Here is a 20,157-nt window from a genome sequence, read left to right as displayed (position 1 = left end):
TCCTGCACTCAGTGTTGAAACATTTGCATCACAGCTTATGATTTGTTCAAATAAATAAGTGACTCCAAGGTGGGTGGGGTGTAAGGACGAAATAAAGCCTACACTTCTTTGATCTCTCCTGTGTGCGGTTGTAGTGTTCTTAAGTATGACCTGAGATGTGAACAATGTACCAACTGGTATTCCAGATTGGGTGGGTTTATAACAAAAAAAACATTAAAGGCAAAGAAGACATAAACCTGCTGAATATAAAATGGATTAACCAATTTTCAATCCAACAGGCACACACAATTCCTTGATTGCCTGCCACGTGTAATTTAAGAATGAATCGTTTATGGGGAATTTTATTAAAAGACTTCTGAATATCTTCATGCACCATATTGTATGTCTGTGTTCATTACTGTGGCTGTTTGTTCAAAGTAAAAAGGTAATTAAGCAAAAGCTGTTTTTTTCTAAAGCCATGTTGACTATCCTCTAAAATATATAGAGTATGTACTGTAACAATATATTAATATATGAAGTTTATAACGTCACAGGACTGATGACAAGATGAGTGTTTAAAACAAATACAATATTGTTTTCAACTGCAGTGTGTTCACCTAGTTTATATTGAACAACACATTCTATGGCATTAAAGGACGCACTCTCACATATAAGATTAAGCAATTCAGAAATTTCGATTATCCTGAACAGCATGTCTTTGGACTATGGGAGAAAACCAGAGCACCCAGAGAACACCCACAAAGACTTGAGTTTATGCACTCTGCACACAGAATGCACCCCAGGCCAAAACTGAACCCCAAAAACAGAAGTGATGAGGTACACACAGCACTAACTGCCATGTCACATGCTCGTTATAAAGAAAAAAATACTGGTTGTACATTTGTAATATGACAACTTCTGAATCCAAATTGTTAAGGACACTGTACAGTTAAATAGGAAAAAAATGTTCTTTTTTCCTTTTTTGTAATCAGGCTGTGTAACCACTAGGAAATCCTTATCTTAAACAAATAAATAGTGTGATCTAAATACTCATCTCTAAAGCAGGAAAGCAGAGAACTTCATATTAAGAAAATGCTCCAAGCACGCTGTGGGTGTCTCTAATTGACATATGTTCATGAATAAGGGATTTGTATGCATTAAAATAACTGAAAAACAAACAAATACATCAATAGGTAAAAAATAAAGAAAAGCTTTTTGTGGCGAAGTGTAATACATTAAAAAAAAAGAAATCAATGAATAGTACAGTATAATTTCTTACGAGGACGGAAAATGAGAATGGATTAAAAAATAATTTATTTTACTGCTTGAGTTCAACGGTCAAAAAACGTTGCATTTTTATCCCCAATTAAACTCTCAATTAAAATTATATTTAAGCACTCGTTCATCTGGGTATGTGTGATGTTATTTAGATTTTTTTTTTTTAATGGAGACCTAAGTGACCTGAGTTACAATGTCTGTAAATCTCAAGCCTAAATAGAAGTGTTACAGACCAGACAGCCTGGTCTTGATGTCAGTCCTTCAGTAACTTGTAGATATAAACCTACAGCATGAAGACATTAGCAGATAGTGGATGCACAAGGAATAATTTTGCTTTCTTTTTTGTGGCAGCAAAAGCAAAACCCTGTTTTGTACCTAGCTGTAGCATAATGAATTACAAGCTGAATATTAGAGGTGCTGGCTCATGGAGGACAATCTCAGCAGAACCACGTAACAGGTGGACAGGGTGCTGCAAAAGAACTACTGGTTTCACATGGGTGCTTTAATGCTTTTTGCAATAACTGATTACAATTAAAAAGCATATTAACCTCCCAAACACCAGTAAAGCCCACACTGAACGACAAAGGGAAAGTGAGACACAAAGGTACAGGAGGTCCCACTATTTTCTTCAGATATGCTCCATCAGTGATACTGCAGGTGTTCTAAAACATTCACAACACAACCCACAAAGGGAACCATCTACAAATGACATGGAAAACAAAAGAATCTGCAGTTATTCTAAGTTCATTTTAAATACTGTATATCTGTTTTCTGCTCCTATATTCAGATTTATCTAATTGTTTTTAATGTTTTGTAATGTTATTACAATGTAATGCCACATTAATAAGCCAATTTTACAATTCCCAGATTTGCATGTTACTGTAATGGCAACATAAAAGGATACCCAACATGTCACTACCTGGGCTGGTTCTCTTTACTGGTACTTATGTTTATTTTGTCTCAGCTATAGTATTTTGGACTTTGCATTTCAGCACTCCTCCAGGCTATTTCTTCCTTGTTCCTCTGGTACTCGTTCATGAGCTACATGGGAAAAAAATGCCGTGAGGATTTTCATTGTCAAAGTGATCCGTTGCTGACTATTGATCAATTATTCCGATCGTCTGACTCCAGCCTGGAAGAAAACCTCTGCCACTTCACCCAAGCCCCCCCATCATTAACGACCGGTTGCTTCCCGATCATTTCAGCCCTGCATTGCTCGCTGACATGTTCATTCTGCCCTCAGGAAAAAAGCAAAAAAAATGGATTATTTATCTCACGGAGAATGGGAAAAGGGTCAACTAATGATTCTAATTTACTCAGCCAGAAAGGTCAAAGCATAGCTGGTAATGGCTTCAGTCAAGAGAAGAAAAAAATGTGCCTCCTATCTGTTGTTTCGCCCCTTCACGGCATCACTACACTAAATATAATACATTACAATAATATAAATAGTGTAATAATATAAATAACGATATAATACAGTGTGTATGTAGCTACGGTATCTACCTCTGTTTGTATTGCAATCTGTTCTATAGCTCTTCTTAATACTGTATCTCTTACAGTATGTGTGTATTATTGCCATTTAAAGCTGTATCTAAGGCAAAGTGAACTGCAGACTAGTTTTTCTTACAATAGGTTATTTCTTATAGATCTTCTACTCTTTCTATCTACAAATCCATGGCTGCTAATCTTTTCTAAAGACTTCATAGTAATTTGCCAGTATGGTGAAAACCATCTGCTGTATTTTAGGCCTTGTACTTATACTGTATATGACAGAATGATCCTCTCATTGTAAGTTTCTAGATTTTATGCCTATATGACTGCCCAAATAACTTGTCAAAGTACATACCCTACATTTGTAACATAGCACAAAGAGTAAAGATATAACAACTTCACACTCATTCTTATTTCCTTTCTTCATCTTCTTTATCTCATTTAATCCCGTAATTGTGTTTACACACAAAACCAACAATTCAGTTGGTTACCCTGCAAACATTCAAGTTGTGGGTTAGCACTTTAGCACTTTTTTATGTACTGTACTGTATGGAAACCACTAATAAATGCCACCCTTCAATCCCAACAAAATATGGCGATATCTTTGAATCCTTGGTAAGGTCTGCGAGGAGAGCTGGGATAGCATAAAACACTAGACAGGGTGCAGCAAGTTAAGCTGCTGCCAAGCTTCTGTCAGCTCAAATTACGAAAATCTCCCACCAGCCTCCATAGGAACATTCAAACAAAAACTAATTCATCTTGATCACTTGCGTTCACGGAAACTGTGATGAGCTAAAATGATGAAAAGGCTTGAGGATCAGACGGCCTGCTGGCGAATCGTTTTTCTTCATTAGCTCAAGCAAGGCTGCTGGTGTTTAATAACTCTGCTCAGAAATGGGCTCCCCTTCCCAGTCACACAGAGGGAGACCGTGCTACCCGAAGAACTTCCTCCTGCAAACTTGTGCCAAAGAAACCAAATCACGGGGGCAGGTGAATTAAAAACCAGCAGGCTCCAAAATCTCCTGAGTCAATTTCTTTTGGTAAGAAAAGCAAACTCTGGAGATAAATGATCTAACATGAAACAAGAGCAAGATTAAACATTTTTTTAACAGGTTTGAAAAGAACGCCTAGTGATTGTGATAGTTTTCTCACTCTGCTGAATGTGCCCTCTAGTAATCTAATTATTCTAAAATGCTGAAACTATTACAAAGAACACTACCCCATAACTGCCCATGGCTCATAATTACCACACATGATTTAATTTGGAGTCTGTTATAACTTTTACCAATTTGGCAGTACAATATAAAGTACCGTTATGTTAGTATATAAAGCAAATAGCGTTTATAAATGTGCATTTGTTTAAGATTGCTTTTTTATATCATATTATTATTTTTATATTATTCTTTATTCTTTTTTTATGTAACAAAACAGTCAACCTTCCTCTACTGTAACTAACATTACAGGCACAGTATGTGGATTGCTTCCAGCGCTAAAACGCGGCACGCTTTATGTCTTCCTACTGTAGCTCTGAGGTTCCTGCTTTGTTCATCATACGTTTTTTGTTTTTTTTTACCTTTCACAGAGGCTCAGTCCCATTTAAGAAACAACAGACAAAAGCTTTGCACAGAGAAAGAAGCTTTGTAAAAGTACCCCGGCGGTGTGAGTGTAAATGCTGGCTTGCTTTGCTGTAGCTGATTGCTTAGCAGATCTGGAGGCTGACTGAGCTGGGTGAGGTCCCCCAGCACCTGAGGGACAGAGGTGTGGTGTCCTGCACAATGATGACCCACATGATGAACACTGAAGCTCCGGCACAGTCCAGACCTCTTCCAGTTGAATTGGCACATCCATTTAAAGAAGGCTAAAATTTTTTTTTTGGGGGGGGGGGGGGAATTTGGGGGGTGACGTCGTCGACACAAAAAGAATATCATGCAGGGACACTTTCTGTTGACCCCACCCCCCACCCCCCCCCTGTCTATCCACCAGGTGTTGAGGGAGACCCCAAGTTTCACCCCAAAGCAGTGATTTTGTCAGCTCACAGGTTTGCTTGCAGCGACGTTCACAAAACAGGTTGGCTCCACACAAAAGAATCACTGTTTGCTCCATTCAAGCAACACAGGGCTCAAAGAGTAGCGACAGCCCAGGGCTAGTAGGATCCCCACTGGGATGCTTCAACATACCTTGTATCTGGCCCGACTGGCCGGGAAAAAACCCCGAAGTACATCCGATTTCTGAGCCAAGGCGCGAGCCATAGTCCTGCTGGAACACTGAGGGAGCAAAGAAGACTGAATGGAAAACCACACGGTCTGCCGCCCTGTGCCAACTCTCCTGCACCTGACCAACCACCAGGGGTCCTATTTACAAAGCTTCACCTCGGCAGTTATTTAAAGAATGTTCTTAGGAAGAGAATGAGAGCCCCTTCTAAGCTGCTGCCGGCTCCATAGAATCGTGTACCAGCCTCTCGGACTTCAAAGAACGTTCTTTGAACAACTCGCGGCTTCACACTTTGTCAACAGGGCCTTTCCTAAAATGGAGTCTCGACGATCCACAGTCTGCGTCTGCATACGTTAAGACATCCTCCCTCCTGCAATAAGTGTGGCGGCTGCCCTTAACGTTTAAGAAATATTCCCGAGTGAAAATTCCACAAGAGTACTTTAAGGTCATTGTGAACTATTCAGTGTCCACTGGAATATCGCCTTTCAGGATATTCTTGTCTGTTAAACCGTTCTCGTGGTAGTGAATTCGATGTCCCCTTTCACACTTAATGGATTAACAAGGGCAAGCAACTAAGTACGCCATCTTTAGCACTTTGATCTTCGTTATATTTCCTTAGCGATTTAGTAAGACTCAGTTGGGCATTCCCAAAAAAGGCATGTCTTTATTTGTTTTTGTCCATTGAAGTACAAAAGTGACACTGCCCCCTAGCAGATCACTGGGACAGACAGTTTATATAAAGTTACGATTACTAGCACTTATAGACAGCATCTCTTGCTTTATTTTCGTTTTGCATAATACTATTCAGGTTGAAAAGCCCCTTTAGGGAGCTCCTGTCCTCGGGGCACCTTGGAAAAGTGAAACGTCTGGAGGAAATATGTTTTGAACGTGGACACAGGTACACTCATGCAAGCCAGCCAGGAGCTCCACAAGTAGAGAACATGGTTATTACATCACTGCTTCATAGCAGCCTACTTTATCAGAATTTACTTTGGGATTATCATTGCTCAAAACATTACCATGCTAAAGACTGGGTGTAAAAACATAAACACACATTATTATAATCAGAATCTACAATGGCTGCTTCAATAGAATGGTGCAAAACACCAACCACTGTTTAGAGGCAAAATCATCCTGAACTGTTTTTCCATCTCAGACATCCTAAACCTGTTGATGTCTGCAACTGAGTTTGTAAGTGTGAACATAGTGTATACTTAGCAAAAGGCCAAAACCAAATGGTAAATTTGTCTTTAAAATTGAGTCTTTTATTGAGTCCTCAACATGGGTAAGCACAGGAGCTCTCTGTTTGTACACAAGGACCACTTGTAGTGCCACAGATATTCCTTTAGCTGCTGGCCAGGAAACACACAGAGGAAAGAAACTGTTCCAGCACAATGTGGGGTGATACTCTGGACTGCTGAGACAGAACCCACTGCACTTACCTAACAAGCTGGGGTTAGGAAATCTCCACGACTCATTGTATGTTGAGTACTGGGGATGAGTGTATGGGCTCCCAGAAAAGTCACTGCCTGAAATGAGATGAAAAAAAAAATCAAACTTGTTATTCCAGCTGGTAGTCTGAAGCATCTAATCATGCCATGGAGAATAAAAGACACCGAAAAGGAAAGTTTAGAAAACTATTCACCACTTATTCTGGTCTAAAACTTTGCTCCTGTTTTTACTGTTTCCCAAAAACCTGCCTTACTGTATTTAATTAAATCATGAATGTCCTGTATCATATATGCATTTCTAACATAAACACGTGTGTGATTAGATTACAAATAGAGGGGAGCTATTACTGGTGGCATCTCCTCCAGTCCCATCAGAATCACACTCCCTTTCCTGTCTGTTTTCTGTTCCAGTCCCTTCTCCCACAGCCCCCTCTCCCCACAACCCTACCCATTTCTCAATTTTTTTACCTGTCATTACCAACATTTCCTTCCCTCCCTGTCCCTAACGGAGACCTTTTCCTTGCCTGCGCTTCCTCAAAACCCCCCCCGTCTCTCTCACAGCATCCTTCTCCCCCTCCTTCTCTCTCCTGGGAACTCTTCCCCTGGCTGACAGGCCCGGGTTCCCAGTTCTATGTCTGTTCTGCCTGAGTGCTCCTGGTGTCAGCCTCCTGCAGCCCTGAGCGGCTGAGACCAGCGGCAACAGACACCGCCGCTGACAGGACGACACCGGGCCCCTCTGCGGCCCAGCGGCCCCGCGGCCCCAGGACCAGCCGCCAGCCGGCCCCCGAGAGGACGGTGTCCCGCACGGGCCGGGGTTGAGGGAGTCGCGGAGCGGTGGGGCACGAGGCCTCGCGCTCGTCAAAGAGGATTCCTGACAGAGCCTGATGTTTTGATTTGAAACCGGGGCATAAATTACACAAAGTCACACACGGGCAGTGGGGTTTCTTTTCTGCGAAAAAAAAAAGAAGGAAAATGTGTCTCGTCATTCTGAGACAAGAAAAACCCACCTACTATCATCAGAGTTAAAGATAATATCTCTCAAAAAACCTGATAAACAAAATGTGGATTTTAGTGAGCTGTGCACGTTGTTTTTCTCTTTCAAAATGTTTTCTTCCTCCATGTTTTGTGAAATACACTTTTATGGTACACATGTATATATTACAGTATATGTATTTTGACACAAATATTTAAATACTTGTTTTACTATAATAATCTTTTTAGCTCCATGATATTTTTTTCATGAACTGATCTTTTCGCTCTCAATCACAAGAATTGGACCCGTCTTTGTTTACTTTCTGTCTCAAATGTGGCAAATTCAACAATGAGCAGGATCAACCTGGCGCACGCCTTCTCTACCCAAAAAGGATTTAATTACATTTATAAACATTTTGTCAGCGTTGTGGCCAACCCAAGGCTACAATGGGACCTGATGATTCTACTGAACTGAATCCTACCTGATGATTGTTTTACCGGACAGCACTCTATAATCTTTGGGTGTGTGTTCTTCTTCTCCTCTTTACAGAATTCTTAGAAGTCTGTTTAAGCAGTCTTCCACAAGTAACTTTTCCCCCCTCGGGTTTCTTGTATGGAAAACGTATTCAGCCTGGCAGAAGGTCTTGCCAGCAGGCAGGAGGAGGAGGGTGAAATTGCTGAGGTGGCTGATGGTCTTCAGCCCGCACAGCAGGTCCACGGCCAGGACTGATGGCGAAGGCGTCCGCTGAGCCAGTTAAGATGCAGCTCCGCGGCGCAGTGGCACCGGGAGGCCAGCTCAGGTAATTATAACCTTCAACAGTTGGCAGGTGCACAGCAATGCGCAGGCCTTTTGATATTCGCTCGCTCGTCACCTTGAAGAGAGCCGTCGGGGCCGTGTCAGGCTGTTGAGGGGGCCTCAGCCTGGGCCCGCTCTGAGGGGACTCTCAACCACCGCCGCGTCAAGGTCACACACACCCAGGGTGCACCACAGACACACGTCAACGTCAGGCACGGTGGGGACAGGCTTGCCTGGGCTGCGTGCGGCAGGGTCAGGCCCAGAACTTTCTCACGGCAGTCCAGTCACACTAGCCACTGTCCGGACAAGAGGCCTAGCTGGCGATCAGACTAGAAATTGCAGGGAAGCAAGAAGTCGCAGTGTGGCTGAGCTTTGGAATGAGTTTATTTTAGGGAAGGTCCCTTCGGAGAGCAAAACATGAATACGCATGTTTTTACTCTTCCTGCGCTCTGAACAAGAGCCGCCTATCCAAGGGGATTTTTATAACTCGGAACATCATTCTGAGTTATTCTAAATGTTGCTCAATCCTAAAAGGACATGCTGTACATGGTTTAACGCCTGTTTTAACGCTAAAGTGAACAGTAAATTGCATCCTTTTACATTACACTATTTATCACAGAATATTCCTACCAATTATTTAGTCATTCACTTAGCTGGATAATCTGTCCTACTTGGCTGGTCATCTCATTCATTTTGTGAGAAAAAATGACATGTACAGTAGGAAATATTTATGTAAACAAGATTTCTTGTGGCTCAGATTTTACCATCTAAAATAAAGCATGGATTCCTAAATTATGGCTATTGATATTTAGTTTATTTTTTCTCTCTTCCACGTAGCCAATTTTGTTTCATCACGATAGTCACTGTAACTTGTGTATTAAAACACACAATCTCCAATGCATTTCCCTGTACCCTCAGGAACATCCACTCAAATGGCCGGTAGAGAACGTCAGCGTGTGGTCAAATTAAGAAAAATAACATTTGCAGACTTAACTCTCACGAGACAACTGATTGATTTGAATGTTTTTGTTACAGGCACCCTGCAATATGCATGTACAATTTTCTGGGCAGTGCCTTGCCGAGAATAGCACCCCCCATCTAAATCAACACAGGGACAAACAGCTCTGTTGTCAAAATTTAGAACATCTGCATGCTAATTTGTTTGGGCCTCACTTAACTCACCAGCAGCCCTACTGCAACCAATGACTTCTGCATGTTGAGAGCTGTACTTGACTGATCCTGGCTGCGGTAACGAGCAAATTATGGTAATTGTGTTATTACAAATGCATAGAAATTTTCAAAGGAGCCCAGTCAAACAATATGTTTCCCCTAAATAGGGAGCCTTGGTTTATGATGCGATTTTTTTTATGTGTACGTGAGCGCTTTGCCTCATTTACTTATGTTTTCAAAGGTATTTCACAGTTCAATTTTCTTGAACTATGGTGCTCGCCCAGGGACGACAATAACTGCACAAAAACGTCTTGTTTGTATATAAAAGTTTACACTGTAATTCTACGTCGCATCACATTCAGTCCTGTGGTTTCTCACAGTTCGTCTTGCATACTGTACAATATTTAACATTTTTTTAATCATCCTCTTGTTTTTTTCAGTCCTTACTGTACTGTTTATTAATGTTTAAGAGCTGTAATACTTTTAACAGCACAGGAAAGATATTTGTTGTACCAATTGTAGCCGCACAGGAAAGGTCAGGCAATGATTGGGTTAGGGATGTCCATCTACAGTATGTCTGGATAGCTCTCTATCAATTATCCATGTGTTAACTTTAAGGCTAATTTGTGCTTTTGTTTTCTAAATCTCCAAAAGATTCAATCAGATTGACAACATTTTGTCATGTAGATTTTTAATCATTAAAGAAATAGCATTTGCTTTACATCATAAGCTATGAGCTCTCAATAATATCTAGTGATTTTCACATTTTGATTTATTATAACAAATTAGCAAATACATTTTATTTGAGAAGTCTAAATGACTATTAAAAAAAAACACTACCTCCTCTAACAAAAGAGACAGAGAAGCTTGAAATAATAAGGGAAAAAAGGTTCTGTTTACAAAGATTATTTGGAAAAAGATAAATGTTTAATTCATGAAGAGATAATAATTAAAATAAAAATAGTGAAGCTACGGTATATGTGCATTTATCCCCAGAAGGTTAACAGCAACTGGAACAGAGCATCTTTGTGATTTCCTCTAATGAACTAACGTTGTCGCCAACAGAACACACTCGCTGTTTCTGTGGAAGAGTTTGGGCTGGAGGTCTCAGATTACTCAGGGAGCTATTGTTCAGCATTTTCTCCTTCTGCAATGCACAATGTAGAATAGGCAAGAACTTTTTCGAATAATGTTTTTTTTACCGCTTTTGCTGTTTCTAAAATACAGAACCAGCCAGAGCCCTAATCATTTTATGGATATATTTTGGAAACCCGTATCTATGACTGTGAAATCTTTCACCCCGTGTTTAAGAACTTCCTTGCCCCAGCTGCTTGATATTAAAATATGATCTTATAAATTTCAGAACGGAGAATAATTCGAAGTTCGAATGATGGGCGCTTGACAGCTCTTGGTTGTATCATGTCTGTGCTTGACACATCCCAGAAAGGAAGGCCTCGGCGTAGCAACGATGTATAATTTAAAAATCAATACATGAATATCAAGTGCTTTCCGAAGACCCCAGGAACCACGCTTCAGAGCAACCATTTAACGTGTCTGTCCACCAGATTCTGGAGGTAATGAGCGACTCGGTTTACAGTGTTTACCCTGGACAATCATCTAGGGGAAATCTTTGCAGAAGATTAAGAAATACATGTAAAAAGTTGAAACTTTAGACTGAAAGGGACGAAGGAATTCCTTTCATTTCATGTACAGTAAGTGATGTTGGCTTTAGTTGAGAAAACCGAAATGCAATAAACCTTTATACAATGAACATCCTGATTTGTATAATTACTTAAATTACTTAATATAACCTCATTTGAGGTTGGTTCCCAAGCAAAGAAATTATGGTATGACAGAGAAGTAGAAGAAAGTAGCTAACAATGCCTTAATGGCACAAAGTCAAGCATGTGTTTTAACTACCCTGAGTTAATTTAAAGAAATACTTCAATACAGTGAGTTCATGCTCTTTCAACTCATATATACTACATACCCCTTTATAACATGCCTGAGTCCAGTTAAGTTCAGACTGCTCTCCCTCTCTGGTGCCCTCTGAAGGACACATTTGTCTCTGCGCTTTCCTGAGAGAGATGCACTGTGTCCACCTACCCTGTAACAGATCTCCAGCTCACTTGGTCTTCTGTTTTCACTCCTCTCTGAGAAACCACTGCTCCAGCTTTCACCTGGACTGAGGAGCTGTGAGCTACACTTGCCCTGAGCTGTGCCTTCATACACGCAGGGCTGACTGTTAACACTGACCCCTGCTCTCCTGAATATGAGATAGGGTTTCAGAAATATCTGGGACAGAAAGGGTGGATTCTTAAAATGTTATCAAATATATTTATGTTTTATTTCTGTAGTGGTATCTTTAAAAGACTGACCATAAAACAGTTTGATTTAAAAATCTCTCAAGCAATCACAGTAGCAAGGTGTTTGAATTTAGGAACAAGTAAAGGTTTATTCCATGCTGAAAAGAGAAGAAAGGTAACACAACATTTACAGTAGGTTGTGGAGCCTTCTTCTGATGTCAGGGTTTGAATTGTGTTTGTATTTATGCCATTTGATAACATTTGGATTAAAGCCTTAAATAAAGTATGCATGCTCTTTCAACTCATGTATACTATATACTCCATTATAATATGCCTGTATGTAATAATTCTGAATTAAAATCTGTTCCTTATCTAGAGCTCACTGAGAGTCCCAGTTCACTTCAAGAACGAAAAACAAATCTAGACTCTATTCAGTATATTTCTACGAGCTCCAGCATGATAACCCATAAGCCTATTTGGTGCATTTTCTAAGGGGAAGTAACAATTACAGATGAGATCTTTTACACTTCTGATCCTATTGGGATATACATCACCTACCAATAGAATTTACTTTGCAGGTGCATCTGCTGCTGCACACATAGTCCTCTTGTTCTCTTTGTGTAGATGGGAAAGAGCTTTTATATTGTGTTTGTGTGTCTCCATTTCTCTGTACATGCATTTGCATTTGTGTGACCGTGCAGATAAGTGTTTCCATGCTTGAGCTTCTGTGCATATGTGTGACTGCGCACACAGGATCCGGCGGGGTTTTTTTTTTTAGATTTTCATAATTTACTCCCTTCACTGGAGTCTGGGTCATTATAAAATAGACTGAGGAAGAATGAATGAATTAGTTAGGGATCACTGCCTGTTTTTCATTAAAAACAAATTAGTGCTGTTTAGAAAGGACAGCTGTGCTTCCAAGTGCAGTTAATGACTATATTCGAAGCTGCGCTGTGCTGCCTGTTTTTTTCTATTCATTGCCCCCCAAATACTGCCCCCCTACCCAGCACCCCCCACCCCTTTTACTCCCAAAGACCCCCCTCACCCCTGACCCTCATGGGAGAACTGTCAAACTGGCAGACAAGGAGAAGGAGGAAGTGCCAGAGACAAGCCAAGCCCCCTGGGATCCTAGCAGAAATAAAGGGAGGGTAAGAGGGCTATTGTCAGAACAGTCCTAATACAGAAACGGCAACAGTTATTTAAATGAATGAGCAGTGGTTAAACATAACCTGATTTGAATTCAATTACCACGCAGGCACTTCCTGCACAGACCTTGGTCCCCCTGCGACACTGACAGCAGTCACACTTAGCTGACAAGCTGGGCCACTCTTAACGTACTTTCGATAAATATGAGCTCTTGAACCAGGAGAATGTCAACCTTTCTTCCCTCGTTCAATCGTTCTCCACCATTTCCTCTCAATGCAGGTTTTAGCCATCTTAAATACCTGGCTTCGGATTTCGAATGCTGTTCTCACTTAATCGCGGTTAAATTAATTTCCAAAACGCCCCCAGTCTTTGCGCCTTGACAGTAGTTTTGGCTTTCCAAGTTTCAGACCAAAACAAGAAAAACGGTAGCTGAGTAAAGGAAGGAAAGACATCCAGGGTAAGGCATACAGGGTACCTACAGTATGTCAGGTGCAAATCTGTCCGGATAATATACTTTGTTACTTATTTATTGTTGGTCTATTCTAGGTACCTAGTGTTGAAAATAAAATTTCAGCAAGAGTTTAGAAATTTTCCTTTGGCTACTGTCAAAAATCTGTTCGGAGCTCAGCATTTGATGTTCCCATTTTCAGTTTCAGTTGTAGTTTTCATGTTGTTTTTTGCCAGGTGTTCTCCCACAGTACAACAACATACTGGCAGCTTAATTGGCTTCAGGGAAAAATGCGGCCTGGTGTGTGTGTCTGTGTCTGTACAGTATGTGCCCGGTGATGGACATCCTGTCCAGGGTGTATCCTGCCTTGTGCCTGTTGGGATGGGCTGTGTCTTCCCCACTCCCCCTGAATTGAATGAAGTGGTTAGAAAATGGATGGATGGATGAATATACTGTATGTAGGATCTGGTCCCAAATGATAAAAATAAAACTTTACAGTATATATGAGCCTTTTATACTTTATAAAGTGTCTAAACAGAACTACAATTATATTGACCAATACGTTTTAAACCATCACACTCACAAATATTGAAAAGCTGAAAATATTTTAGAAAACCATAATATGTCACTATGAAATCAGAAGGCTAAATTCTAAATTCTATGGGTAAAAAAATTAAATAATGGCTGCAAATTCCTAACTAATCTTAAAGGAAAAGCAAAGAGAAATAACACCTAAGAATCTCAGGTACTGCGTCTGATTTTTGAAGATATTCTAGTAACAAAAGACATTGAATACATTATGTCACCTCGCATTTACATCCTGAAAGATTCCAAAGTGCTTTTCATATAAGAGGGAATCAACTTATCCATTATTGAAGCACCCACCCAGGTGACCAGGATTAACACCCCAACTCTTCCAAATAGTGTCCTTGGATCTTTAATGTCATAAAATAATAGTCAGGACAAACTTTGGTCCAGAGGTAAGAGCACCACCAACACCACTTACAACAGCAACCTGGCTTCCATTTAGGGGTCTCCCATTCCAGTACTGACTGGGCCTGACCTTGCTTAATTTCTGTGATCAGGCTACAAAGTAACGATGCTGCTTCCCACCAGTCACTGACAGTCCCAAACTCAGAATGAATCCCTTCTTTATCCGGGATTTCAAGTATTCGAAATCCTCGCAGGGTTTGACAAAAAGCAACCCAGCAGACGGCTTCAGAATGAACAATGAAACACGCATCAGAGAACACAAGCTGAAAACACTGCATGCACAAGTGAATTTACAAATGAGAGGGGGCCATTTGGCCCAGACAGCCCTTTTAGTAGTCAGTGTTTTAATTGATCTGGGGATCTCACCCAACCATTTCTTGAAGCTAGCATATCAGCTTATCTAACATGGCTGAGTAGCTTGTTCCTAACCATTTGTGTCAGGGGTGAGAATCCCTTTATCCTGTCCCCCTGGATAGGCTATCGCCCCTCAGAACTGTCCGTCATGTTTATGGCTTTACCCCAGGTTGGAACCAGCATCTCTCGGGGACCTGGGAGCAGCCCACTGGCTTTGCCCAGACAGCAATGGACAGCCATACGATGGGGTTGTTCTCTCATCTAAACAAGATGCTGCTGTATCCCCGTTGCAGGGGGATGTACACAGCAGGGGATACATTCCACATATTATACACATTCAGAGGTGATACTGGACTGTGATTTTACATAGCTGCCATAGCTACACCAGACTAATTTAATGGGTTGCTTTTCCCTTCTCAGTAGCTCAAGTGCAAATCAAGGAACCCTCACAGACAGAGTTCAGATTCCCTGCAGGTATGCCAAGAGGCTGTCTCCTTGCAATAGGGGGATTTCAAACTCTTGAGCGTTGTAGCAAGTGATGTCCCCGTTAACGCCACATCCTACACTTCTCATTGTACCCCAAGGACTGTAGTGCTCTCCACCTCTTTGACTCCTCCTCCACATTCTCCAGTAGATGGTGGGGTGGGTCAGGACCCCTGTAGAAACCACCATCAGCGAGGCACCTCAGGGTGCCAGACCTGCACAGCCCTCCAGACAAACCCAATATGCAAAGTAACACCCGTTTCCACTCTCTTCAGAGTCCTGGGGAGTAACATCGTCAGAAGAGTCTCATCACACATACTGTAGTGAGCCCTGTTACTGTAAGCTATTAACTGCAATAGAATTAAGTAGCTGCAAAATACTACATGTACTTCTCTGGTGTACAAAGGTTTTTTTTAAATCACAGTAACGTGGTAAATCCGTTTGGATTTAACACAGGGCCCAGCAGCCTCCAGAGAAATTCTCTGAAATTGAGACTGGGCTTTTTCGAAAGGGACTCACAGCCTAACAGCGCGGGAACAGCCACAACTACTTCAAATCAGAAAGCGACAAAAAGAGTTTGGTTTCCCTTTCCACCGGGCTGTAGATTTTCTTCATTGCTTTACTAGTGCGTTTTAACGCATTGCACCACACTTTAATTGTCTTGATTATCCACATCTCCAAGGAGGAGAATTCTCATTGAAACACTGAGCATCGTTTGGGGATTTTCATCAAAAAATGAAAGTATTAATGGAAAAGAAGACTGAGAAATAATTTGGATAATCAAAGCAACCTGAGTGCTGTCTGCTTTGTTTTTTTTTGTGGCTCTCTGGTTTGCTCCAGAACCTTTATGATCTGTCTTCGTTTTTTGACTGACTTGAGTGTCTTCTGTATGTTTTATCTGGTAGAACCCATCTCCCCACACACTTGCACTTTTACTCTCAGAACCACCCCCTGAAATGTCGGCATTCCCACTCCTGTCTCACCCCGCCCCTTGCTTGTCTTTTCGCCGCTGTTTCAGTTTTAAAGCGGCGGGCTGTCTGAAGGCAGAAAGCGGGCTCACTCGGGAGACAGGCTGAAGCAGAGGGGTCAGACTCACCAGGCACCATTCCTGTCAGCGCTGGAGTTGAGTAGCTGCCCTGTCCTGCGGGAGGCACGTGGGGAGGATACCCAGGGAGGGTTGTACTTGCCAAGTCCCGACCTGAGAAAACAAACCGACAAATCACCGCCTTGAGCGCTCATCAGCCGCCACGTGCGTTTCTGCAGCTCCCATCATGCACCGCAAGCACAGGCAAAGGTCCGTAAGAGTCTGTGCTGCTGGATGTCTCACACTGTGGCAAACACATTTCTAAATCTCTGTGGAGAAACTGTGCAACGGTATATATCTACAATGCTTTCTGTCTCAACAGACATTCCGGATGACCACATAAATGATGTCTGTATCACAAGCCTTTGTGTTTGCATTCATATTTCAAGGTAGAACAATAGTGCATGGCAAAGGTAGAAAACTACAGTTAAAAAATACTGGTCAAATATAGGTTATGGACACTTATATTTACATACATACAGCATGTTTTCAAAAGCTTGTGTCTATATTGCCTTTTGAAGCTGGAAATATGAAAAATACGTACAGTTCTTAGGTTTAACCTTTTTTATTGTTGCAAAATACACAGGAAAAAAAAAAGAATGTCACATTGCTGAGCTGTGACATCGCTTGGCTTATTGCTAATACCCTGGCCCAGTGTATTAACATCAGCTGTCTCTTCCTTGCCTAATTAGAGTCTGATAAAACAGTGGTAACACACGCATCACTGTAATGATTTAGTTAGCGAGATTACTCTTCTTGACAATGAGGTTGGCCAGCGGTGACCTCAGAGCTGAGAAGGCTGTTTTTCACCCTGGATTCTAACGGGAAGAGCACAATGCCACAGGTGTTAGTATGAAATCAATAAACAGGCAGGTGGCAGCCTCAGGTCACCAAGGTCAGATAGCAGGCACTTGGGATTATACACTGGTAAGGGTCTGTGTTCATTTTTATGGAAATTGGAATCTGTTACAGACATTGTTCCATATTTGCACAGTATAACACAAAAGCACCTACATCTTCTATTTTGGACAATTCTAAGACCGCAACTGTTTTTGTTTCACATCACAGGATTAATCCCAAATTGTCATTTTTTATTTTGATCTTGCTTTGAGCTCTCTTTCAGGGACCTTAAGCAATGCTGTCAGAGACAGCTGTCAAGGTCCGAGAGCTGGGGTTGTTATTTTATGGAAAAGACACAGACAGATCACTTCAAGCGGTTTGTTTGTAAAGATGTCGACGAAACTAGTAGAGGACAAAGAAACCATTTTGTTTTGTCAGGTGACCAAAACTAGTACAGTAGTACAGTGCTGGCACAGAACTCTTGAACTGCTAGAAAGTAAAATATTCTGTTGTATGAAGTTTTATGAATACATATGTATGCTACAGTACGACTACCTAAAATTGATTAATGGCCCCTGCTTGTCTTTTCTCCTGGTATAACATCTCTGACTAAAACAAAATCAGCTTTTAAACTTCAGAACACATTAATCAGAATGTTCAAAAGCCTGAACACAGCAAGTCAAAGTAAAGTAGACATGAATGCCAATGAGATGTGTTGTAGTAGCAAAACTGTCTGGTTTTACTAATCAAATCTAATGGATTCATTTTCAGGTGTTCCTCATCAATATTTCCCCCCCCCCCTACACATCCATAAAGCTGAAAGACTACCTTTTGTACTACAAAATGCAGAAAAATCTATCAGGATCAACTGCCATCTTTAAAAAATTGCAATTATTAAATGAACAAATGGTAAATGAAAAGAAAACTTTCAGAGGAACACTGCAGAATTGCGTTCCTGTATAAGAAGGAAAAACACTTTTTTAAAGCAATGCAAAATGTGTAGGATTGTTGCCTAGCAGTGCATATATTGTATATAGAAATACATGAATACCGATCAATCACTGTAAGAAAAAAGCCACTACTATTATTGTGTGGTAAGAACTTGGCTGGGAGGGGCTGGAAAACAGAATCAGCATGATCCTGAAAGTGCTGTAGTAGCCAAACCAACAGATGGCATTGTTCTGTCAGGACCCAGTAATTCCAAACCAAACCACTGCCCCAGTGTGGAGATTTGGGGCGCTGTTCTGCTTGAGGAATAAAAACGTACTCCACTCCAAACTATTAAACGTTACTAAATATTTCAAAAGAGCCAAGGCGTTAATCCCAGTGTCAAATCCCAGATAGATGAGAAAAACAGCCTAATGACCAAAAAAAAAAAAAAACACAGAGTTTGTTCGGGATTAAAGTTTGTTTGAGCATGTATCTGTTGGCTGAGCTCCTGAACTGTGCCAACGTGTTCAGGGATCCTTGAATGTCAAAAGTGTTAGTTGATGTTGTTTTTAAGGTTCTAGTGATCATGAAGTCTGAAGAGCAAAACTAAATGGTGAAGTCTACTCAGTCATGAGAATGTTTTCAGATACAGAGCTAAGAGATCTAGAAGCCTATTGTACACAGAAGGCAAACATGATACAGTACATAACAGGCGGCAGAAACATTTGGTATTTCAAAAGAAACCGCAAGATCATTTATTGAGATGTAAATCCAGGACCTTACCCAGATGTGAGAGTTCAAGTGAGATAATTGTTAAAAGCCAGAGAAATTGCAAGCACAGCTTTTTAAATTCATAAAAAAAACAATCACTTTAACATATTTGTAACTGGCACAATAACCTTGATTCTTTTTTCAATTACAAATATGCCAAAGTCGCAATTTATCTTCATGTAGTTCATAAAAACTTGCTGAGCTGCAATTTCTCTTTGATCACAGCTGAGACGCAGATGAGATGTTCATTTGCTCTATATGACATGTGCAGTTGCATCATGGGAGTATCCTGTTTGCCATGCACTGCAATTAGATATCAGTATTCGCCTTAGAAATGCGCTAATTTCTTTCAAATTAAGGGAAAACCAAAAACCCCATCATGTTGGAACGTAACCTGGGAATTGTGAAGCGATTCTGCAAAGTGGCTGAAATGTACGCAGACAAGTCTGGCAAATTGTTTCATACTGTCCTCGGGGTTTAATGGATCAAAACATGAACTGTTTCTAAAGTAGGTTGACATTGAACTGAAAAGGGGCCCGACTTTCGGTCCCACCGGCAATCCCACCAAGATGTGGGCTTGCTTCACCTCTTCCCAGTCTGGAAAATCTTATTGATTGAAAGAAACAAACACAGCTGAGCACAAGGGCACACTACTGACTGAAATGTTGCTTGGGCTTGAAATGGTCTTAACTTTGCATCCGACCATCAGAATCGATCAAGAATCTGACACAGCCGAGACAACAACAGACTGCTTTGATCCAAGACAAAATTATCCAAGTGGCGATCCAGCTGTCCCAGTTTCCTGACCTGAATCCGATTGTAAAGTTTTAGGTGAATGTGAAGAATTCCAATAACCTCAGGGTAGAGAAGAATTTCACAGAACATAGGCTGACGCCTTTTACCAAGCTACACAGAAATGTTCACGTTGTAAAATTAGCCAGAAGAGAACACTCTAGGTGCTAACTTGGACAAAGAGTGAGTATTTTAAACATGTATGAATCGGTTTTTTGCCATGTAATTTGTGTTAAAAAATATATTGATGATACTCTCTGTTGGCCTATTTTTGCTGTATTCTTTTTTTATTTCTGTTCTAAATTGTTATTTTTACTTCTGTTGTACGGTCCTTATGTTGCCTAGTTTATGGAGCAGGATTGTCAAACTGCATGGCGTTTCATAGGACTGCATCCATCATTCCCTTCCGGGCTTGTCAGTTGTTCACATCATTTCTCTTTTATATCTCTCTGCATAAATACCCTTCTCTCCAGCTTTCCTTCTTCTCCTTCTTTGGCCTACAGTATATCTCTCTCATTCATTTTTTTTTGCTAGTATCTGTTTTGCCCCTTTTTTCGAGTCGCTCTCACAATCTCGTCCTCCCTCACTCCTCTCCCTCCCTCAGGCCTGCCTATCAGCATTGTGGGGATTTATAACTGCATTAAACTACATGACAATCTGTC

At 41.0% G+C, this 20,157-nt stretch overlaps 1 protein-coding gene across 5 annotated transcripts in view; it reads right to left on the bottom strand.

The window, feature by feature from the left end:
* Nucleotides 1–20,157, bottom strand: part of pax5 (paired box 5) — a 101,232-nt gene that overhangs the window by 11,564 nt on the left and 69,511 nt on the right. For 3 of the 5 annotated variants that reach the window (XM_088624394.1, XM_088624412.1, XM_088624403.1), the window contains exons 8-10: nucleotides 16,175–16,276; nucleotides 6,402–6,488; nucleotides 4,926–5,012 (exon numbers count right to left, since the gene is read on the bottom strand). In XM_088624394.1, the coding sequence (XP_088480520.1) occupies nucleotides 4,926–5,012; nucleotides 6,402–6,488; nucleotides 16,175–16,276 (276 nt within the window). The remainder of the gene's footprint in view (nucleotides 1–4,925; nucleotides 5,013–6,401; nucleotides 6,489–16,174; nucleotides 16,277–20,157) is intronic. The other 2 variants (XM_088624419.1, XM_088624425.1) reach the window with 1 other exon arrangement.

The sequence above is a fragment of the Lepisosteus platostomus genome, chromosome 1, assembly GCF_059453375.1.
Source record: "Lepisosteus platostomus isolate fLepPlt1 chromosome 1, fLepPlt1.hap1, whole genome shotgun sequence".
NCBI classification, from domain to species: domain Eukaryota; kingdom Metazoa; phylum Chordata; class Actinopteri; order Semionotiformes; family Lepisosteidae; genus Lepisosteus; species Lepisosteus platostomus.
This window is presented reverse-complemented; position numbering and strand designations above follow the sequence as displayed.